This window comes from Schistocerca gregaria, chromosome 3 (assembly GCF_023897955.1).
Source record: "Schistocerca gregaria isolate iqSchGreg1 chromosome 3, iqSchGreg1.2, whole genome shotgun sequence".
NCBI lineage: Eukaryota > Metazoa > Arthropoda > Insecta > Orthoptera > Acrididae > Schistocerca > Schistocerca gregaria.
This window is the reverse complement of record NC_064922.1, coordinates 558,642,014-558,666,823: the sequence shown is the minus strand read 5'-3', so window position 1 is coordinate 558,666,823 and position 24,810 is coordinate 558,642,014. Positions and strand designations below refer to the sequence as shown.

At 44.2% G+C, this 24,810-nt stretch overlaps 1 protein-coding gene across 1 annotated transcript in view; it reads right to left on the bottom strand.

Moving 5' to 3' along the window:
• The window catches only part of LOC126353909 (BAI1-associated protein 3), a 1,859,046-nt gene that overhangs the window by 286,445 nt on the left and 1,547,791 nt on the right, over window positions 1–24,810 (bottom strand). Inside the window, exon 12 of the mRNA XM_050003139.1 lies at window positions 21,566–21,722. Coding sequence (XP_049859096.1) covers window positions 21,566–21,722 — 157 coding nt within the window. The remainder of the gene's footprint in view (window positions 1–21,565; window positions 21,723–24,810) is intronic.

Sequence of the window (24,810 nt, the reverse complement as noted above, 5' to 3'; positions counted from 1 at the left end):
TAAAACGTTGTAGTGACGCCTCGTGTAAGGAGGAGACTTTGATAAAGGTCGGATTGTAGCCTATCGCGATTGCGGTTTATCGTATCGCGACATTGCTGCTCGCGTTGGTCGAGATCCAATGATTGTTAGCAGAATATGGAATTTGTGGGTTCAGGAGGGTAATACAAAATGCCGTGTTGGATCCCAACGGCCTCGTATCACTAGCAGTCGAGATGACAGGCATCTTATCCGCATGGCTGTAACGGATCGTGCAGCCACGTCTCGATCCCTGAGTCAACAGATGGAGCCGTTTGCAAGACAACAACCATCTGCACGAACAGTTCGACGACGTTTGCAGCAGCATGGACTATCAGCTCGGAGGCCATGGCTGCGGTTACCCTTGACGCTGCATCACAGACAGGAGCGCCTGCGATGGTGTACTCAACGACGAACCTGGGTGCACGAATGGCAAAACGTCATTTTTTCGGATGAATCCAGGTTCTGTTTACAGCATCAAGAAGGCCGCATCCGTGTTTGGCGACACCGCGGTGAACGCACATTGGAAGCGTGTATTCGTCATCGCCATACTGGCGTATCATCGGGCGTGATAGTTTGGGGTGCCATTGGTTACACGTCTCGGTAACTTGTTGTTCGCAATGACGGCACTTTGAACAGTGGACGTTACATTTCAGATACCACCCGTGGCTCTATCCTTCATTCGATCCCTGTGAAACCATATATTTCAGCATGATAATGCACGACCGCATGTTGCAGGCCCTGTACGGGCCTTTTTGGATACAGAAAATGTTCGACTCCTGCCCTGGCCGGCATATTCTCCAGATCTCTCACCAATTGAAAACGTCTGGTCAATGGCGGCCGAGCAACTGGATCGTCACAATACGCCAGTCACTACTCTTGATGAACTGTGGTACAGTGTCGAAGGTGCATGGACAGCTGTACCTGTACACGCTATCCAAGCTCTGTTTGACTCAATGCCCGGGCGTATCAAGGCCATTATTACGGCCAGAGGTGGTTGTGCTCCTTGCTGATTTCTCAGGATCTAGGCACACAAATTGGGTGAAAATGTAATCGCATGTCAGTTGTAGTATAATATATTTGCCCAGTGAATACCCGTTTATCACCTGCATTTCTTCTTGTTGTAGCAATTTTAATGGGCAGTAGTGTATTAATGCAGAACTGATTTACACAGCTGATTTAGCCACCACTTGCAAATATTGCGCTGTGAATGCGAAAAAGACATATAGAAATGTTTGCATGTGTAATGTATTACTAATGGGACGTGGGAAGAAAATGGCAAACCTGTGACAAACGCTTAATGTTGATTTTATTGTTAACCAGCACTTGAATACTTTGCTCAACATGAACACCAGAGACGTCAAATAGATGCTGTAGAGCGCCAAATTTCAACTGGCGGCCAAAACTACAACTGACGTTTTTCCACCGTAAATAGGTTCCGCATTAACGCATTAGTATTTCTACCAACATTCGCTCTCATACGATAATTACAGCCCACAGTGAACGTCAATGAGTAGCTGCACTTTAATTATAACCACCCGGTACAGTGTAACTTTGTGGAGATGTTGACGGTATTAAATGATAAAACTTTTATCCCATTAGAAATAATTGTCCATCATAAGCATCATTACAGAAGTAACTGTTACGGGTATGAATATACTCTTGTAATCGTTACGGTGTGGAAGCTAACGGCCACAGAGTGTCAACTTGAGCAACAGCGTACTGTGCCTTCAGGGTATGCTGTGTCTTTTCATGTAAATCGCTGTCTGATGTGACGGTAAACGTCTTTCCGTCCTATGAGGATATTGATAAGTCTTAGGCACGTTGTAGAAGGACTTACCCTGAATACTTAGCTAGCGGCCTTAGGTGCAACGGCCTCTTGTTTCCGAGAAAATTGATGTTGAAGTGTTATGTGTGCCTCCTATACCTGTAACTTCAGTAGTGTTCCGACCATGTGAGCGTAGTGCAGTGGCTGAAGTTCACGGTCACATGCTGGCGGTATGGTTTAAAATCCCGTCCATGTACTTACTCTTTCTTCAGTTTCATTGTGCAGAATATCATTAAATAGTATATATCATGAAAAATGAAAGAAATAAAATTTTCGCCGTAGTAAGTTCATCAATAAATCAAACATTACAGAGAACTTTCTTCGAGTGAGCATTTCATTTGTTACGGTATAGTTTTACTTGCTATCGTTTCTATCGCTTGCTGTGCTGGTACACAATTGCGGATGGTTTTTGTGGTAGGAGCAACAAAGCGCTGAAACGTATAGCACCAAATACTCTTAATGAAAGCTACTGCCTTGCAGGCATACGGATTTCTCAGGAGCGATACTGGAAAACACAGTTCGTTTAAATTCATAAAGATTATTCTTCCCTTGACCAAATTCAATGCGAACCACACATACTTAATCAGTCCTGTGAAAACAAATGAACAGAATTAAAAAATAAAATTTTATGGACTCTTCCTTCGAAACGATTTCACTAATAGTCTTTAGCAAGTCGGGAGCATTCCGAATTCTTTTCATGAAAATTTTTACCTACTTGCAAAGATAAGCGTCAAAGGATTGGCAAAGTGGAGTAAATATGGCTGGGATAATTTTTGTAATGCACGTGCCTGAACAGTCTGACTTCCCCACAAATCAATAATGTAAAGTAATTTTTCTTGTCCCATGTACGCAAGAACAAGAGATTTTAGAAACTCTTCGAACAGCACCTTAGAGAACTTCCCTGATTTCTTGCAGGTCGCAATTACATTTTTTAAGTGAGTCATTTCGAAGTCCAGTTTCCGAACAATCCGACTAAATTTCCCGTATGGTTCTTGCATACATATGCAGATGTAATGGAATATCTTTTCTGACGCAGTTGTACTATACTGTCTTGTGGAGGAACGACTAATCTTGTTGAAATCGGTTTTCGCTCCTTGATCCTCAAGGGATCGGCTGTACGTCGATTGGCACTGTCCACCGGTTTGATCCGTGTTAAGTACACAGCAGAGGTCAAAACGTGAAATCAGTACTTTCGTCTGTATCTGGAATCCTTCCGTGGCTGATAAAACTTCGTCCATCTTTGCGAACTCGTTGGAGCTGTCCAAATATTTGGAATTTTAACTACGAACCACGAACGGAATACACATTTGAATGAAGTGTGCGGTACTGATTCAGAAACGAAATTACTACGGGGAAAATGAATATATTTGAATGATTTTATATGACATACTATTTAATGATATTCTACACCATTAAATTAGAAAAGAAAGAACTTGAACCCACACAGTCAACGTCGTGGCCCGGAGCCGCTGGCCCTGCGCTACACTCCCTAGTTAGGAAGATGCTTAACGTTTGCGGATATAGTAGGTACGCATAGCGCTTCAAAATCGATTCCCTCGGAAAGTAGGTGCCGTCGCATGAAAGGAAAGTGTTCAGGACGGGATCCTGTTTTTTTTTTTTTTTTTTTTTTTTTGTCGTCATCAGTCTACTTTCCTGTGCTAACCTCTTCATCTCAGAGTAGCACTTGCAACCTACGTCCTCAATTATTTGCTTATTTGCTTGACGTATTCCAATCTCTGTTTTCCTCTACTGTTTTTGCCCTCTACAGTTCACTCTAGTACCATGGAAGTTATTCCCTCATGTCTTAGCAGATGTCCTATCATCCTGTCCCTTCTCCTTATCAGTGTTTTCTACATATTCCTTTCCTCTCCGATTCTGCGTAGAACCTCCTCATTCCTTACCTTATCAGTCCACCTAATTTTCAACATTCGTCTATTGCACCACATCTCAAATCCTTCGATTCTCTTCTGTTCCTGTTTTCCCACAGTCCATGTTTCACTACCAAACAATGCTGTACTCCAGACGTACATCCTCAGAAATTTCTTCCTCAAATTAAGGCCGGTATTTGATATTAGTAGAGTTCTCTTGGCCAGAAATGCCTTTTTTGCCATAGTGAGTCTGCTTTTGATGTCTTCCTTGCTCCGTCAGTCATTGGTTATTTTACTGCCTAGGTGGAAGAATTCCTTAACTTCATTGACTTCGTGACCATCAATCCTGATGTTAAGTTTCTCGCTGTTCTCATTTCTACTACTTCTCATTACCTTCGTCTTTCTCCGATTTACTCTCAAACCATACTGTGTACTCATTAGACTGTTCATTCCGTTCAGCAGATCATTTAATTCTTCTTCACTTTCACTCAGGATAGCAATGTCATCAGCGGTTCGTATCATTGATATCCTTTCACCTTGTATTTTTATTCCACTCCTGAACCTTTCTTTTATTTCTATCATTGCTTCCTCGATGTACAGATTGAAGAGTAGGGGCGAAAGGCTACAGCCTTGTCTTACACCCTTCTTAATACGAGCATTTCGTTCTTGATCGTCCACTCTTATTATTGCCTCTAGGATGTTGTACATATTGTATATGACCCGTCTCTCCCTATAGCTTACCCCAACTTTTTTCAGTATCTCGAACAGCTTGCACCATTTTATATTGTCGAACGCTTTTTCCAGGTCGACAAATCCTATGAACGTGTCTTGATTTTTCTTTAGCCTTGCTTCCATTATTAGCCGTAACGTCAGAATTGCCTCTCTCGTGCCTTTACTTTTCCTAAAGCCAAACTGATCGTCACCTAGCGCATTCTCAATTTTCTTTTCCATTCTTCTGTATATTATTCTTGTAAGCAGCTTCGATGCATGAGCTGTTAAGCTGATTGTGCGATAATTCTTGCACTTGTCAGCTCTTGCCGTCTTCGGAATTGTGTGGATGATGCTTTTCCGAAAGTCAGATGGTATGTCGCCAGACTTATATATTCTACACACCAACGTGAAAAGTCGTTTTGTTGCCACTTCCCCTAATGATTTTAGAAATTCTGATGGAATGTTACCTATCCCTTCTGCCTTATTTGACCGTAAGTCCTCCAAAACTCTTTCAAATTCCGATTCTAATACTGGATCCCCTATCTCTTCTAAATCGACTCCTGTTTCTTCTTCTATCACATCAGACAAATCTTCACCCTCATAGAGGCTTTCAGTGTATTCTTTCTACTTATCTGCTCTCTCCTCTGCATTTTACAGTGGAATTCCCGTTGCACTCTTAATGTTACCACCGTTGCTTTTAATGTCACCAAAGGTTGTTTTGATTTTCCTGTATGCTGAGTCTGCCCTTCCGACAATCATATCTTTTTCGATGTCTTCTCATATTTCCTGCAGCCATTTCGTCTTAGCTTCCCTGCACTTCCTATTTATTTAATTCCTCAGCGACTTGTATTTGTGTATTCCTGATTTTCCCAGAACATGTTTGTACTTCCTCCTTTCATCAATCAACTGAAGTATTTCTTCTGTTACCCATGATTTCTTCGCAGCTACCTTCTTTGTACCTATGTTTTCCTTCCCAACTTCTGTGATGGCCCTTTTTAGAGATGTCCATTCCTCTTCAACTGTACTGCTTACTGCGCTATTCCTTATTGCTGTATCTATAGAGTTAGAGAACTTAAAATGTATCTCGTCATTCCTTAGAACTTCCGTATCCCACTTCTTTGCGTATTGGTTTTTCCTAATGTCTTGAACTTCAGCCTACTCTTCATCACTACTATATTGTGATCTGAGTCTATATCTGCTCCTGGGTACGCCTTACAATCCAATATATGATTTCGGAATATCTGTCTGACCATGTTGTAATCTAATGGAAATCTTCCCGTATCTCCCGGCCTTTTCCAGGTATACCTCCTCCTCTTGTGATTGTTGAACAGGGTATTAGCTATTACTAGCTGAAACTTGTTACAGAACTCAATTAGTCTTTCTCCTCTTTCATTCCTTGTCCCAAGCCCATATTCTCCTGTAACGTTTTCTGCTACTCCTTCCCCTACAACTGCATTCCAGTCGCCCATGACTATTAGATTTTCGTCCCCCTTTACATACTGCATTACCCTTTCAATATCCTCATACACTTTCTCTATCTGTTCATCTTCAGCTTGCGACGTATATCGTTGTCGGTGTTGGTGTGCTGTCGATTCTGATTAGAACAACCCGGTCACTGAACTGTTCACAGTAACACACCCTCTGCCCTACCTTTCTATTCATAACGAATCCTACACCTGTTATACCATTTTCTGCTGCTGTTGATATTACCTGATACTCATCTGACCAGAAATCCTCGTCTTCCTTCCATTCACTTCACTGACCCCTACTATATCTAGATTGAGCCTTTGCATTTCCCTTTTCAGATTTTCTAGTTTCCCTACCACGTTCAAGCTTTTGACATTCCACGCCCCGACTCGTAGAACGTTATCCTTTCGTTGATTATTCAATCTTTTTCTCATGGTAACCTTCCCCTTGGCAGTCCCCTCCCGGAGATCCGAATGGGGGACTATTCCGGAATCTTTTGCCAATGGAGAGATCGTCATGACACTTCTTCAACTACAGGCCACATGTCCTGTGGATACACGTTACGTGTCTTTAATGCAGTGGCTTCCATTGTCTTCTGCATCCTCATGTCGTTGATCATTGGTGATTCTTCCGCCTTTAGGGGCAGTTTCCCTTGGACAAGAGAGTGCCCTGAACATCTATCCGCTCCTCCGCCCTCTTTGACAAGGCCGTTGGCAGAATGAGGCTGACTTCTTATGCCGGAAGTCTTCGGCCGCCAATGCTGACTATTTATCAAAATTTCGGCAGTGGCGGGGATCGAACCCGGGACCGAAGACGCTACCCCTAGACCACGGGACCCTGTACAACAAACCTAAGAGTTATCACAATCTATGATTAAAATCTGATGGTCCCCTTGTCAGTATCGAACAGATCACCCAAGACTGTCTTTTGTCCATTACAGCTTTTGGTACACTGTTGTTATGTGTACAAACATGTTCTGATCCTTGGTATCTAGTGTATTTGCACCAAGCGACGTAACGCATGAGATCTGTAAACAGAGTACTATATTATACTCTATAGTCAGGAATATATGGTGCTATAGCCACATAAAAGAAAGGAAATATTATGAAATGTCATGTGCTATGGAACATACATGATGAATGACATTCTATTGATTGAGAATGAGAGAAATCGGAGTGGTGAGAGGAAACCGAAGGATTTCGAGAGGCAAGCTAGAGAAAGGACGGAAGTTTCTACAAGAAGAATAGATTACGACATGTCTAGCGAAGAAAATCTTTTCTATAGTCTGGGAATATTTTGCATTGTTGTTAAAATCTTTAAACATGGAAACAGAAAAGATTGTAACAACTACAATCTCTTTAATCAGTGTTGTGGGTAAAATCTTCTCAGGTATTGTTGAAAGGAAAGTGCGAGTATTAGTTGAAATCAGTGTGGGTTTAGACCTCTTAGAGGTTGTAAGGACCAGACCTTTAGCTTACGGCACATAATGGAGAAGTGTTTTGAGTGGAACAGGGAACTGTATCTATGCCTTATAGATCTAGACCGGGTTCCTAGGATGAAGTTATTGTCTGTTCTACGAGATTATGGAATAGGAGGAAAACTTTTGCAAGCAATTAAAGATCTTTACATGGATAGTCAGGCAGCAGTTAGAGTTGACGGTAAATTGAGTTCATGGTTCAGAGGATTTTCAGGTGTAAGATAAGGCTGCAACCTGTCTCCACTGTTGTTCATATTATTTATGGATCATATGTTGAAAACATATGGCTGGGTGAGATCAAGATATGTGAACACAAAATAAGCAGCCTGGCATATGCGGATGACTTAGTTGTGATGGCAGATTCGATTGAAAGTTTGCAAAGTAATATTTCAGAGCTAGATCAGAAATGTAAGGACTATGGTATGAAGATTAGCATCTCCAAAGCGAAAGTAATGTCAGTGCGAAAGAAATATTCAACGATTGAGTGCCAAATAGGAGGAACAAAACTTCCTGGCAGATTAAAACTGTGTGCCCGACCGAGACTCGAACTCGGGACCTTTGCCTTTCGCGGGCAAGTGCTCTACCAACTGAGCTACCGAAGCACGACTCACGTCCTGTACTCACAGCTTTACTTCTGCCAGTATCCGTCTCCTACCTTCCAAACTTTACAGAAGCTCTTCTGCGAACCTTGCAGAACTAGCACTCCTGAAAGAAAGGATACAGCGGAGACATGGCTTAGCCACAGCCTGGGGGATGTTTCCAGAATGAGATTTTCACTCTGCAGCGGAGTGTACGCTGATATGAAACTTCCTGGCAGATTAAAACCGTGTGCCCGACCGAGACTCGAACTCGGGACCTTTGCCTTTCGCGGGCAAGTGCTCTACCAACTGAGCTACCGAAGCACGACTCACGTCCGGTACTCACAGCTTTACTTCTGCCAGTATCCGTCTCCTACCTTCCAAACTTTACAGAAGCTCTTCTGCGAACCTTGCAGAACTAGCACTCCTGAAAGAAAGGATACTGCGGAGACATGGCTTAGCCACAGCCTGGGGGATGTTTCCAGAATGAGATTTTCACTCTGCAGTGGAGTGTACGCTGATATGAAACTTCCTGGCAGATTAAAACTGTGTGCCCGACCGAGACTCGAACTCGGGACCTTTGCCTTTCGCGGGCAAGTGCTCTACCAACTGAGCTACCGAAGCACGACTCACGTCCGGTACTCACAGCTTTACTTCTGCCAGTATCCGTCTCCTACCTTCCAAACTTTACAGAAGCTCTTCTGCGAACCTTGCAGAACTAGCACTCCTGAAAGAAAGGATACTGCGGAGACATGGCTTAGCCACAGCCTGGGGGATGTTTCCAGAATGAGATTTTCACTCTGCAGCGGAGTGTACGCTGATATGAAACTTCCTGGCAGATTAAAACTGTGTGCCCGACCGAGACTCGAACTCGGGACCTTTGCCTTTCGCGGGCAAGTGCTCTACCAACTGAGCTACCGAAGCACGACTCACGTCCGGTACTCACAGCTTTACTTCTGCCAGTATCCGTCTCCTACCTTCCAAACTTTACAGAAACTCTTCTGCGAACCTTGCAGAACTAGCACTCCTGAAAGAAAGGATACTGCGGAGACATGGCTTAGCCACAGCCTGGGGGATGTTTCCAGAATGAGATTTTCACTCTGCAGCGGAGTGTACGCTGATATGAAACTTCCTGGCAGATTAAAACTGTGTGCCCGACCGAGACTCGAACTCGGGACCTTTGCCTTTCGCGGGCAAGTGCTCTACCAACTGAGCTACCGAAGCACGACTCACGTCCGGTACTCACAGCTTTACTTCTGCCAGTATCCGTCTCCTACCTTCCAAACTTTACAGAAGCTCTTCTGCGAACCTTGCAGAACTAGCACTCCTGAAAGAAAGGATACTGCGGAGACATGGCTTAGCCACAGCCTGGGGGATGTTTCCAGAATGAGATTTTCACTCTGCAGCGGAGTGTACGCTGATATGAAACTTCTTTCTTTCAGGAGTGCTAGTTCTGCAAGGTTCGCAGAAGAGCTTCTGTAAAGTTTGGAAGGTAGGAGACGGATACTGGCAGAAGTAAAGCTGTGAGTACCGGACGTGAGTCGTGCTTCGGTAGCTCAGTTGGTAGAGCACTTGCCCGCGAAAGGCAAAGGTCCCGAGTTCGAGTCTCGGTCGGGCACACAGTTTTAATCTGCCAGGAAGTTTCATATCAGCGTACACTCCGCTGCAGAGTGAAAATCTCATTCTGGAAACATCCCCCAGGCTGTGGCTAAGCCATGTCTCCGCAGTATCCTTTCTTTCAGGAGTGCTAGTTCTGCAAGGTTCGCAGAAGAGCTTCTGTAAAGTTTGGAAGGTAGGAGACGGATACTGGCAGAAGTAAAGCTGTGAGTACCGGACGTGAGTCGTGCTTCGGTAGCTCAGTTGGTAGAGCACTTGCCCGCGAAAGGCAAAGGTCCCGAGTTCGAGTCTCGGTCGGGCACACAGTTTTAATCTGCCAGGAAGTTTCATATCAGCGTACACTCCGCTGCAGAGTGAAAATCTCATTCAGGAGGAACAAAGTTAGAAGAGGTGGACAGTTTCAAGTACTTAGGATGCATATTCTCACAGGATGGCAACATAGTGAAAGAACTGGAAGCGAGGTGTAGCAAAGCTAAAGTAGTGAGCGCTCAGCTAGGATCTACTCTCTTCTGCAAGAAGGAAGTCAGTACCAAGACTAAGTTATCTGTGCACCGTTCAATCTTTCGACCAACTTAGTTATATCGGAGCGAAAGATGGGTGGATTCAGGTTACGGATATGAAAGTAGCTAGCATGATTGCAGGTACTAGTAGATGGGAACAATGGCAGGAGGTTGTCCACAATGAGGGAATCAGAGAAAAACTGGGAATGAACTCTATAGATGTAGCAGTCAGGATGAACAGGCTTAGATGGGGCGGTCATTTTACACGCATGGGAGAAGCAAGGTTACCCAAGAGACTCATGGGTTCAGCAGTAGAAGGTAGGAGGAGTCGGGGCAGACTAAGGAGAAGGTACCTGGATTCGGTTAAGAATGATTTTGTAGTAAAAGGTTTAACATCAGAAGAGGCACCAATGTTAGCACTGAATAGAGGTTCATGGAGGAATTTTATAAGATTGAACGCTGAAAGGCATAATCAGTCTTAAATGATGATGATGATGATGTTAAAATTTTAAACGCTTTTTCTCACAATGCATCTTTTGCATTGTTTGAAACACTTTCAAGAGAACTGTTCGAGATGGTAATCTAAAAGAGTAAAAGATCAACAGAAACATAAGTTGATGACAAACCTGTTTTAATTTTTCCTGTTATAAACAGGAATAGTTGTCAGTGTACTGAAATTCTTTTATATTAAGTTTCAAGTATGAAAACCGTGTTGGTGCAAAATAAAATGATTCTTAAATTTAACATCGCAGGTATAGGAGAGTCCGAGCCCTCTTCATCAGACTATGGTCAGTACTGTAACCATTATAAGCGAGCCTTTTATGATGGCTGTCATGTCGATGACCCACACGACACTAACTGTATTAAACTATCTTTTGTAGCTTCGACGAATCATATCCAGAATGCGTTTTGGAGCCTTATAGTGGAAAACATAATGATCTGGGGCGTCAAGGAATCGCCTAAGATCAAGACCGTTACGATTTAGTTACAGTACTCGCAAAAACAAGTACTAACTCAGAAAAGTTCCAGGCACAGAAGCTAAAAATATATTTTATTACGCTACTGAAATTATTACTCCGGTAAGTCAACTTGCATCATACAGCACAGTCTGTTACTTTTGGCATAAGAATCGGTTTACTTCCTTCTTCCATCTGTCTAATTTTCATTTGTCTGCCCCTTATACATGTGTTCTGTGAAACCCACTTTTCGGTGTGTGGCAGAGAATGTGTACACTGTTACTTACAATTCCAGTCGAGTCACGAATCATGTGAAGAGCGACTGCCGTTAAGCTTCCGTATCAGCTCGAAACTCTTTAATTTTATCTTCATGGTATTTCAGGAAATAAAATACTCGGGACGGGCCAAATACAGCACAGAAAGTACAGGCGCGACGGCATCCAGAGCGGATGGCTTCCCAGTCAGCATCCACACAGAGGATGCGACAGCGAATGAATGCTCCATGAACTAAAAATACCTGATTGTAATTTCCCATGGAAACACTGGACCAAGAAGATTACAAGTGCGAGGAATAACAACAATATCATACGTGTTAACCATTTCACCCGCCAACAGACGTTGAACAGGAACTATAATTCTTTGGAATCTGCACTTATACAATCACAAATGTCCAAATGTGTGTGAATTAAATTATCCTAAGGACAAACACACTCACACCCATGCCCGAGGGAGGACTCGAACCTCCTCCGGGACTAGCCGCACAGTCCGTGACTGCAGCGTCTCAGACCGCTCGGCTAATCCCGCGCGGCTGTATAATCACAGAGAGATTGAGTGAGTTAGTTCCCTGGTAAACTTCCACACAAAACTTCTACATTTCTTGGAACCTTCAACATTAACACACCATTCCAACTAGGAAAGTTGGACAACCTAACATTAGTGCTCCGTAAACAAAATATGATGACACTTGCTTTGCGAAAACACGCATAACAGACGTAAGTCATGATAGTTTATGGAAACTACAGTATTTTCGAGAGGAAGACAGAAAAACGAATCGCCAGCAATGCTCCATTTCTGGGCATGGCCTTCGTGGTACGCAAAAAGATAATCAGTTCAACCAGAGAAGTCACCCCCATAAACAACAGGCTAATAACAATGCGCTTACAGTGTGCAAACAAGAAATACACCATGATAACACACGTCGCCACAGATGGAGAAACGAAAAAAGACCCCAAAGGAACAAAGAAATTCTGGCCAACGTTAGAGACTGTGATGGTCAATATCCGCAAAGTCTCATAGAAATTCAACGCACAAATCGGCAGAAAGAAAGGTCATCAGAGAGCTGTGGGAAAGGTCCCCACGCACAAATGTACAAGCAAAAATGACATGAGGTTCATTGTACTATGACAGCAGAACAACTTGAAGATTATGTCAACATCCCTCAGATAATACCCGCGAAAACAGAAAACATGAAAGTTACCTATCAAGAAATGGGAGAACTGCAAATAGACCATGTGGCGTTCTCTGCTCAATCCAGAAAGAGATCTGTGATATTAAAGTTCAAATGGCCCTGAGCACTATGGGACTTAACATCTGAGGCCATCAGTCCCCTAGAATTTAGAGCTTCTTAAACCTAACTAACCTAAGGACATCACACACATCCATGCCCGAGGCAGGATTCGAACCTGCGACCGTAACAGTCGCGCGGTTCCTGACTGAAGCGCCTAGAAACGCTCGGTCACCCCGGCCGGCCCGTTAACGTTCTCAGAGATGCATATGTTGATCCACACCACTATCTGACCCACATCAGAATCAAATGTCCACCGAAGAAAATCCTTCAGGAAGGAACACGTATAAGGTGGTTTGACACGAATGAGATCCTCGAATCCAACGTAAAGCAGGAACGGGAAAGACATCAAGCAAACGCACGGGAAGAATTACATAGAAAGATTACACAAAAAGCAAAAGAACTGATACCATGAAAAAAGAACACTATATACCCCTGGTGAACTCAGAATGTGAAAATACGCTAGCAACACCCAAACAAGTCCTCCAGTAAAACAATACTAAAAAATTACCGAAAAGCCTATATCGTTTTAACGAGTCTAGAAAGGAGGATGCAAAACTCAGTAGCAAACCGACAAAGTGCATGAAGGAACAACTGGACGCTGCAGAGGAAAACTGTTGCAACCATAACGCGAGAGAGTCCTACAGGACTTTCGTACGGAAGATGCGCAGCAACACACCTCAAAACTTATGCTTCAGAAAACAAGACGGAAAACTCGCATTAATTAACCAAGAGAATTGTCAGGAGCTGGCACGTTATTTCTCTGATCTCCTTAATTGCCCTGAACCTAAAAAAAAAAGGTTCCCAAGAAGGGACTGCACTGCAATCACTCCTACCAACAAGAAAGAAGGTCCACATAAACATACTTAAACTGAAAAACAACACATCCAGTGGAGGCGGCTGCATTTCAGAACTACTGTAGAGCCGTGGGTCAAAGTCTTTACAGGAACCTACACAAATAACCAGAACCATCTGGCGAACGCAAAAACTTCCTGATGACTGGAAATGCTCACTTACACACCGACTACACAAGAAAGGAAACAGGACAAATGTGAACAGCTACAGAGGAATCTCACTGCTACAGGACATCGACAAAATTTTCTCAGCATGCTTACTGCAGAGAACACGAGAACAGTTAGAACACAAAATTAGTGAATACCAGATAGGCCCCTACCCCGGCCATTAGAGCGCAGAACATATCTTCAATCTGAAAACTGTTCTTACTCCAGTCATTTGCATTTTCATTGATTTCGAGAAATTATACAGGTCTGTTGGTCGACAATCCTTCTTCAACATCTTAGAAGAATAGGGCCTCGACCCAAAAATTCTACGACTAATCAACCAGACACTGTCCGGATCAGTATTAAAACTTAAATTCTTGGGTGTAATCTCTGATATCTTCATGATTAAAACTGGAGTACGGTAAGGCGACGGAAAAGAACAAAATCCAAGAACACATGAAACAAACAGGACTAGGCCGATACAGGGAGAATGTAGAAGTCTCAGACCTACCTTTTGCAGACGTCTTGGCCATATTCTCAGATAACTAAGCAACAGCAGCTAAACAAAGGGAAATACTAAAAGAATCTGCAGAAAAAGTTGATCTGCAAACCTCTTTCCGGAAGAAGCTGTTCAACCACTATTACAGGATTCGGATGAAGAAATCAGAGCTTGAAAACTGCCGGCTAGGGTGGCTGGGCGGTTCTAGGCGCTTCAGTTTGGAACCGCGCAACCACTACGGCCGCAGGTTCGAATCCTGCCTCGTGCATGGATGTGTGTAATGTCCTTAGGTTAGTTAGGTTTAAGTAGTTCTAAGTTCTAGGGGACTGATGACCTCAGATGTTAAGTCCCATAGTGCTCAGAGCCATTTGAACCTTGAAAGCTGCCGAGCAATTACGGAACATCGTCCACAAAGATGTGATATTTCCGTGCAAGCGAAACTTTCAATACGAAAGTTGCCTGGGGATACTGACACGATAGTCATACGTGCTGATAAAGGAAACGCTGCTATTGCCTCAGGAAAACTCGAAGGAAAAGATATATAGTAAACCAAGCAATGGTACATTCAGGCAAATTAGCAGAGATCCTACCAACAAGGCGACAATAGGAACTGCTACCTGACTGAACGCTTCATCGCTCCCAAAGGAGGTTATAAATTTAAAAGCGCGTGGTGCAGTACCACCGAAGTTTTTGGGCTTCCTAAAATTCACAAGATGGATAAGAATGAGCGTCTAGAGGATTTGCCCATGCGACCAGTAACGAGCACTACTGAATCACCAACGTTGCTTATTGCCAAATATTTAACTTTATTATTATTAAATTCATTGTTAGAGAAACAGTAATTCTATGGCTTTTATTCAGAGACTTATCAACCTCAGGCTAAATAATACGGATGTTCTGTTTAGTTTTGAAGTGGTATCATTATAAACCGAGGTGCCTTGCCGGCCATCATTTTGACGAAAACACCACGGCCTAATTTGAGCTTGCACTCCTGTCCTTTTTTTTTCAGGTTGATGGTGAATTCTGTGCTAAGATTGATGGAGTTGTTACGGGAAGCCCCCTCTCCCTTCTGGAACCTAATTTATTTATGGGATACTTTGAGAACAAGGCACTGGACTCGGCAAGTTTTAAACCAACGATCTTCTGGAGGTACGAGGGCGACACAGTATGATATGACCTCACTGGATGGATGAGTTACATCGATTTCTTGAGTATCTGAATTCTATTCACGCTACTATTAAATTTACTATGGAAAGAAAAAAAGATGGAAGCCTCCCTTTTTTGGATGTTTTCGTCCGTCGTAAAGTTGATGGCACATTAGGACATGCTGTATATCGTAAACCAACGCATACTAATCTATACTTACATGCCAGTAGCTATCACTACCATTCATAAACCTTAGCTGTCCTTAAGACCTTATTGCACAGTTCCCACAGTCTATCCGATAATCGCAATTTGCGAGAAGAGCTCACATACCGCAAGAGAGTTTTTAAAGCCAATGGTTGTTCCCAGAGAGAAATTCGTAGAGCATTCAGTGTGAATCCTAGAATGAAAGTACGTGATCTGGAAAAGATAGTAATGACTTCAGATCACGAGCGGTTTTGCCTTATGTTGGTGCTCTTTTCGGAAGATGAGCCGTATTCTCGAGAAACACCGTTTTAAGGTGATCTTCCGGCGTCCTACGAATATTGCAGCCTTGCTCGGCTCTGCGAAGGATAATTTATTGCTTCGTAAGGTGGGTGTGTATCAGATTCCTTGCGGGAATCTCAAATGTCTCATATAGGTCAGTCAACACGCAGTCTTCATAAGAGGTGCGTGGAACACGGAAGATACACAAGCTTCCTTTTGAGATTTCATTTTCATGGAAGCAATAGAAATTAGATTAACCAATAACCTAATAAATAGAGATAATGGTTTTAATTTGGATGAGGCATGGAATCCGGCTCTTGGTCTAATGAAATTGCACACAAGTCGTCAAGGTGTTACAGCCGCCGAACATACATCGATAAGTGAATCGAATGTCTGAACGATTGTACCACAGGTGGCGCGTGTGTAAGTGTACCTCTTTGCCGCCGACAAGCATCTGTGAGCTGCATGCGCAGTATCGCCGCGGTGGGGTACATAAGGCCACGTTTGGCACCTTGCTTGAGGATAGCCGGACGGTACGCGGCCGAAGTACCAGTGGAAGAAGTAATATTTGCGTTTCTGTATGCCCGCAATTCAATGGATTACTCGTCTGCTAAAAATTAAACGTATAAAAATTAAACGCAAAGATAAGCAGAGCTACAAATTTCAAATATTTAGGTGACATTCTCGAACCTACAGGACGAGAAAAGATCTCGCAGGACTCGACTACAAATAAATAAAGAGATATTACTGCTAAACACAAATGTGTGATATGAAATGTGTGTCCGTTCAAACCAATATCAGTCATTACAACACAGTAATCAAGCCTGACATGCTCTATGGAAGTGAGACGCTAACATTCCATACGAAAAGCGACATTGAAAGCATACTGAAGAAAGAACGCAAAATTACGAAAAAAATTCTCAGCCCAAAGCTAAAAGAGGAGGGGTACAGAGCACACTCTAGGAAAAACGCACGGAAGATGTCAGAAAAAGAAGGTAAAAGTCTTACAGCTACATCAGCAGGCTACCACCAACAGGACTCACGAACAGAACTCTGACTTCAAGTCAACAGTACCATGGACCATACGAGTCAAACTTGACGTAGAAAAAGCACAAATCGATCCAACAGAAATTGAAGACAGAAACGTTTAAAGACACAAGTGGGATGTGGAGAGAGAGAATGGTGTCGCTAAGAAACCTAGGACAAAGTGGACTGAAGACAGAAAGATACTCTATGGAGCAAAATGAGAGAAGCGTGGAAGATCAGAAGAAAGCTCAAATGAGGCAGAATGTCTTGCATGACCCTACAGGGTCTCGAAGCAAATAAAAATATAATAAAAAATATATAGGAGGAAGCAATATTTTGGTTGTCTCTTCTAGTGAAGTACGGTTTCTGATATCTAACAGTAAATATTAGAGCGACGCACAACGCCTCTCTTGTAGCATCTGTCACAGGAGTTAGGTGAGCATCTCCCTGACGCTTTCATACACACAAAACTAACTGTGATGAGATACGCTGATCTTGTTTGAATCTTCTCCATTTTTTTGCTTTGTCTGCTACACAGGTGGAGTGGCAGTTATGGACGAAAGTACATTTACGAGTCGTTACGGAGAGGAGACGTAAACGCTTTTCAGAATAACTTATTATTATTGTTATTACGGATTTCTCTAACGGTACCAAAATGGTCCCTATAGGGCCCTTCCAGCACCCCCCTCTGTAACTGATGTCCCTTAGGTACGACTGTGTGGTGCTAGCAGGCTCGGAGATGGCTATTTCAGCTCTTGAAAGTGCAAACGTTATCATCCCCGATACATGGTCGTCAAAGGGAGGAGAGCAGCTGGGGTACGGTTGCTGATCGTCAAACTCCGCACCAAAGTCCTTGATTAAATTCAAAACTTATCCAGATGATGGATGTGAGACTTATGATGGTGATCTGTTCGTTGGATGGGGACGTTAAGCTTGGATGCTCTCCTGATGCTATTCGAGAGGAGTAGGCTAAGGAAAGGGAAGGATGGGTAAGATACAATTTGTACAAGATCCAATAGCAAACAAATAGTGGAAATCCAAGAACGGAATACTCGGATTAAGAGAGGGTATAAGACAGTGTTGTTGTCTTTTTCCCTTACTGTTGAGTCTTTACGTCGAATAAGTAATGACGGAAATAAAAGAAACGCTAAAGAGCGTTGTTAAAATTCAGAGTGAAAGGATATCTATGATAAGATTCGCTGATAAAATTGTTAAGCGCAGTGAAAACGAAGGAAAATTACAGGACCCGTTGAACAGAATGAACAGTCTAATGAGTACAGAATATGGATCGAGAATAAACGAAGGGAGGTGGTGGCAGTGTGCAGCAGCATTAATGATGTTAGTGATAAACTTAATATCAAAACACCACGAAGTAGTGAAGCGAAGCGATTCTCCCATCTTCGAAGAAAGGAAGCAAGGAGGTTACACGAAGCAGACTATCACAGGCAAAGAGAGCATTACCCTTTAAAAGACTACTACCATCAAATGTACGACTCGATTCCAGGAAGAAATTTCAAAGAATGTACCGTCTTGGAGTCAGCACTAAATGGAAGTGTCTCATGGACTATGGAAAGTTGGACAATAAGGGAATCGAAGCTTTCAAGATGAGATGATAGGTAGTGTTACAGAAGGTTGCTGAAATGTTAGGTGAATCTATGCAGTATTCACAAGTAAAGAAATATGTGGGACAGACTTAGATTAGATTAGTTTTTCGTTCCATAGATCCGTGCTGAGGAGATCCTCGTGGATGTGGAACATGTCAATTTTTTTTAGCTGAAATAACAATACTAATAGTATGAATATATACAATACATCATTTTTTAAAGCTGAAATAATAGTATGAGTAGATAAATACGTCATTTTTTTCTATTAAAAACTTCGTCAATGGAGTAGAAGGAGTTGGCCACTAGTAAGTCTTTCAGGCTGCTATTAAACTGATCTTTATTTGTATATAAATTTCTTATTTTTACTGGCAAATTATTGAAGATGAGTGTTGCTGAGTAGTGGACCCCGTTTTGTACTAAAGTGAGTGCTTTTAAGTCCTTGTGGAGATCATTTTTGTTCCTGGTATTGTAAGTATGAACTGAGCTGTTTGTTGGAAGAAGAGATGTTATTTAGGACAAATTTCATTAAGGAGTAAATATACCGAGAGGCATTAGTTAGTATACCCAGTTCTTTGAAGAGGTTTCTACAGGACGTTCGTGAACTTACTCCACAAATAATACGTATTACACGCTTTTGGACTCTGAAAACTTTTGTTTGACTTGAAGAGTTACCCCAAGATATTATGCCATAAGACATTACGGAATGAAAGTAGGCAAAGTATGCAATCTTTTTCATTTTTATGTCGCCTATGTCTGCTAACATTCGATTTGCAAATACAGATTTGTTAAGGCGTTTCTGCAGTTCTGTGGTGTGCTCCTCCCAAATGAATTTATTATCAAGTTATAATCACAGGCATTTAAGAAGGTGCAGAATGATAAGACATGTGTTTAAAAAATCAAGGAATAACTTCTCGGCCGGCCGTGGTGGCCGTGCGGTTCTAGGCGCTGCAGTCCGGGGCTGCTACGGTCGCAGGTTCGAATCCTGCCTCGGGCATGGATGTGTGTGACGTCTTTTGTTTAGTTAGGTTTAAGTACTTCTAAGTTCTAGGGGACTGATGACCTAAGATGTTAAGTCCCATAGTGCTCAGAGCCATTTGAACTATTTGAATAACTTCTCTGACAGTAGAGGGAGCTGTATGGGGTGAAAACAGTAGGGGAAGAGAGAGATTGGACTATATCCAACAAATAATCGAAGACGATGGATACAAGCGCGATTCTGAGATGAAAAGATTGACTCAGGAGAAGAAGGTGTGCGCGCGCGGGCACACAAAAAACACACACACACACACACACACACACACACACACGGTCCATGTGCCGTCTCTCTCCTCATCAAGACATTGTTAGACGTGCATCCTCTGTTACAAGCGACAGTTACACTGAAGCTACTTGACATTCAAGCAGCCCAAGTGGAGCCTGTTGCCAATTACGCTACCGGCCATTAAAATTGCTGCACCAAGAAGAAATGCAGGTGATAAACGGGTATTCATTGGACAAATATATTACACTAGAACTGACATGTGACTGCATTTTCACGCAATTTGGGAGCATAGATCCTGAGAAATCAGTACTCAGAACAACCACCTCTGGTCGTAATAACGGCCTTGATACGCCTTGCCGGCCGCAGGTGGCCGACCGGTTCTGGCGCTACAGCCTGGAACCGCGCGACCGCTACGGTCTCAGGTTCGAATCCTGCCTCGGGCATGGATGTATGTGTTGTCCTTAGGTTAGTTAGGTTTAGGTAGTTCTAAGTTCTAGGGGACTTATGACCTCAGCAGTTGAGTGCCATAGTGCTCAGAGCCAGTTTTTGATACGCCTGGGCATTGAGTCAAACAGAGCGTGTACAGGTACAGCAGCTTCAACGCGATACCACATTTCATCAAGAGTAGTCACTAGCGTATTGTGAGGAGCCAATTTCTAAGCCACCAGTGACCAGACGTTTTCAATTGGTGAGAGATCTGGAGAATGTGCTGGCCAGAAAGGCCCGTACAGGACCTGCAACATGCGGTCGTGCATTATCCTGCTGAAATGTAGGGTTTCGCAAGGATAGAATGAAGGGTAGAGCCACGGGTCGTAACACATCTGAAATGCAACGTCCACTGTTCAAAGTGTCGTCAATGCGAAAAAGAGGTGACCGAGACGTGCCGGGTGATTTGAAGTATGGCCATGACGAATACACGTTCCAACGTGCGTTCACCGCGATGTCGCCAAACACGCATGCGACAATCATGATGCTGTACACAGAACCTGGATTCATCCGATAAAATGACGTTTTGCCATTCGTGCACCCAGATTCGTCTTTGAGTACACCATCGCAGGCGCTCCTGCCTGTGATGCAGCGTCAAGGGTAACCGCAGCCATTGTCTCCGAGCTGATACTCCATCGTGCTGCAAACGTCGTCGAACTGTTAGTGCAGATGGTTGTTGTCTTGGAAACGTCCCCAACTGTTAAACATCGAGACGTGGCTGCACGATCCGTTACAGCCATGCGGATAAGATGCATGCCATCTCGACTGTTAGTGATACGAGGCCGTTGGGATCCAGCACGGCGTTCGTATTACCCTCCAGAACCCACCGATTCCATATTCTGCTAACAGTCATTGGGTGTCGACCAACGCGAACAGCAATGTCGCGATACGATAAACCGCAATCGCGATAGGCTACAATCCGACCTTTATCAAAGTCGGAGACGTGATAGTACGCATTTCTCCTCCTTACACGAGGCAAACATAAAAACGTGTCACCAGGCTACGCACATCAACTGCTTTTTGGGCATGAGAAATGGGTTAGAAACTTTCCTCATGTCAGCACGTTGTAGGTGTCGCCACCGGCGCCAACCTTGTGTGAATGCTCTGATAAGCTAATCATTTGCATATCACAGCATCTTCTTCATGTCGGTTAAATTTCGCATCTGTAGCACGTCATCTCCGTGGTGTAGCAATTTTAATGGCCAGTAGTGTATAAAAATAATGGCTCCAGACTGTGAGGCAGACGATTTCATTCAGCCGGTGCCCCACCGCCATTTCAGGGACAGTTGGTGGTAAATGGGAGCTGCCAGGCCTTTTAACTTTGTGCATGCCGAGCCGAGCTCTGTTACACTTGGCGGCGCTCGGACCAGAACGCCACCGACGGAGAAGTTGGTGGCGGTGACAGTGATTAAAGCGCCTGCGGCGGGCGGGAGCGGCGCTTAGCAACGGCGGCACGTGCGCGCGCGCCGCGCTCCTACCTGCAGCGGGATGTTGACGCAGCCGAGGAAGTCGTCCTGGTTGCCGGAGCGGGCGCTCTGCGCGATCTGCTTGAAGAAGCGGCCCAGACCCTTCACGCCGCGCACCTCGTTCAGCTTGCTGACCGCATCGAACACCGACGACTCGTCGTCGTGGTCCCTGCGGGCAAACACAGCGCACGTGCAGGGCCAAAAGGTGCTAAGTCTCGTAAGCACCGTGCTACGGAGAGGATACTTACTGGAGAGACTTACTTTCCAACCAGTACATTGAATCACGACTAGGGTTGTTTAAAACATTTGAGAACTACTAATGTTCAGTAATGGATAAAAACTTAGCAAAATACTGAATGAAAACGTTATCTGGTGAGAACGGAACTCAGATAGAGCAGCAGTTATGTTGCTATAGTTTTAGTACGAGCGAAACGCAGTGAAATAAACGTTTTTTTATAGTGCTAACAGCTGAAATAGGAGCTTATACAGTTCGTAACATTTCGTGTCACTCAGGAGAAGTTGCTTCTGCATGCATGTGGTTACGAGCAATACTTATATCCGCACTCGCAGAGCATCAGAGTCCAGACAGCGTAGAGAGCAAATTTGCCTCAGTGGCCAGCTCAGTTTAGTGCATTTCAGTAGTGGTAGAATGGTTATTTCTCAAGAAATAAACAGATGAGGCTAACAACACTGTAGTGTTTCATGGTTATAGTTTCATGTACGAAACGTTTCATAGTGAGTAATGTTCCAGTATAACGGAAGCGCCGGCACGAAGGTGAAGAACGTAAGAGCAGAATAGGCTGTGAGACGACGTCAGCCAGTAGTTTGCTGACTAGGACCGCACCACGACAGGAGCGGCTGCCAGCCGAAGAGAATGTCAGCACCGCTCCTGCCAGTCTCGGCCGGACAGTAGAAGGTGGACACTGGTATACCCGGACTAGAACAGAGCACTCGAAGAGCTGTCACTTGTGATCCATATCAATTACTTGCATAAACATTCCATATAGCGAAAGTCGCAGGTTATTTGCATGTCGCCAATCGCTTGCGACCCCTTGTAAACCAAAGTTATGTATTGTCAATTTATTGTAATAAAAACCATTAATGTGATCAATTTCTTGTTGTCATAGTTGAAAGGTATATTTGCAGCCTATCACATCCTCAATCATCGTATTTGCTTCCTTAATCTCGTTTTCTGGAATATCGAGTTTCGGTCTGAGTCGTGCAGGTTTTCTGATACAACAACCTGCTTTGGGGAAATGCAGTACTTACACCCATCAGCCAGAACAGCATAACCACCGACCTACTATCGATATGAACCCGCCCAGGCGATGGAAGCGTCATGTGGCGATGAATGATTGTTAGTCGCAAACACGCACGGTGCATGTAGTACAGTGTCAGTGAGCGTGCGGTCCGTCGTAGAATGGGGAAGACACGCGATCTGTCTGAGTTTGACCGAGAGCGGCAGACTGTGATGGCCCAGAGGCTCCGCACGAGCGTTTCGGAAACTGTACGACTTCTCGGATGTTCGAGGAGTGCTAAGGTGATTGTCATCAGCACGTGGCGAAACCAAGGCGAAACAACGTCCAGACTTTGTGAGGTTGCGCGGCCATCCCTCATTATAGATGTCGGACGTAGTAGGCTGGGCAGATTGGTCAAACTGGACAGGCGGCGAACAGTACGGAACTAACATCAGACATTCATACTGGGCAGAGTGCAGTGTGTCTGAACACACAGTGCGCCGAACACTCCTGCCGGCAACCCGTTCATGTGCCAAGGTCAACACCACGTCATCGGCAACTACGACTGAAATGGGCATGTAACCATCGGCACTGGACGTTGGCTCAGTGGTAAAGCGTTGAATGGTCTGATGAATGCCGATACCTTCTTCATCATGCCGATGGGAGGGCGCGAATCCGTCAGTATTGCGAGACGTAGACAAGCTGGCGGCTGCTCTGTTATGCTTCGGGGAACATTTACGTGGGCATTCATGGTCCCAGTAGGACTCGTGCAAGAGACCATGATAGCAAAGGAGTATTATACGCTAGTTTCAGATCACGACCGCCCTTCATGACGATCGCCGGCCGTTGTGGTCGAGCGGTTGTAGGCACTTCAGTCTGGAACCGCGCGACCGCTACGGTCGCAGGTTCGAATCCTGCCTCGGGCATGGATGCGTGTGATGTCTTTACGTTAGTTAGGTTTTAGTAGTTGTACGTCTAGGGGATTGATGACCTCAGATGTCAACTCCCATAGTGCTCATAGCCATTTGAACCATTTGAATCTTCATGACGATCATGTTTCCTGACGGCAGCGGCATTTTTCAGAACGATAATGCGCCATCAGGAGTGTGATGGAGTGGTTCGAGGAAAACAGTGGCGAGTTTCGTTTGATGTGCTGCCTTCCTCCCCCCCTCCCCCCTATCCTGAAATAATCACCATATCTGAACCCGATCGAACTCATTTGAGCCGGCCGGTGTGGGCGAACGGTTCTAGGCGCTTCAGTCTGGAACTGCGCGGCCACTACGGTCGCAGGTTCGAATCCTGCCTCTGGAATGGATGTGTGTGATGTTCTTAGGTTAGTTAGGTTTAAGTAGTTCTAAGTTCTAGGGGAATGATGACCTCAGATGTTAAGTCCCATAGAGCTCAGAGGCATTTCAACGATTTTGAACGCATCTGGGATATGAATGAACGTGGCGTCAAGGCTCATCATCGCCTTTCCCGGAATTTACGAGAATTAGTTGACATGTGGGTGCAGATGTGGTGCCAACTCCCCCCAACGACCTACCAAGACCTCACTGCTTCCATACCACGACGTATCGCCGCTGTTGTCAGTCCCTAATGGCTAGGTGGTCATAAAGTTCTGGCTGATCAGTGTACGTATTTTGGGTTGTTCATCATACATCACAATACCACTACCCCGTTCAACAGTAACGTAAAACAGTATTTGTTTCTCTAAGAACACTTTCACACGCCTGGTTTCATTGTCTACGTGATATCTGAAGTAAACTGCCAACTTCTCAATTTCGAGTGGTTCAAATGGCTTTGAGCACTATGGGACTTAACAGCTGAGGTCATCAGTCCCCTAGAACTTAGAACTACGTAATCGTAACTAACCTAAGGGCATCACACACATCCATGATCGAGGCAGGATTCGAACCTGTGACGTAGTGGTCTCCTTATCTTCGTGCTTGCCAAACCCTACCTTGGCCAGCAAGGTTGGCTCTCTCCCCAACTGAGAACGTTTGTAGCATTATGGGTACG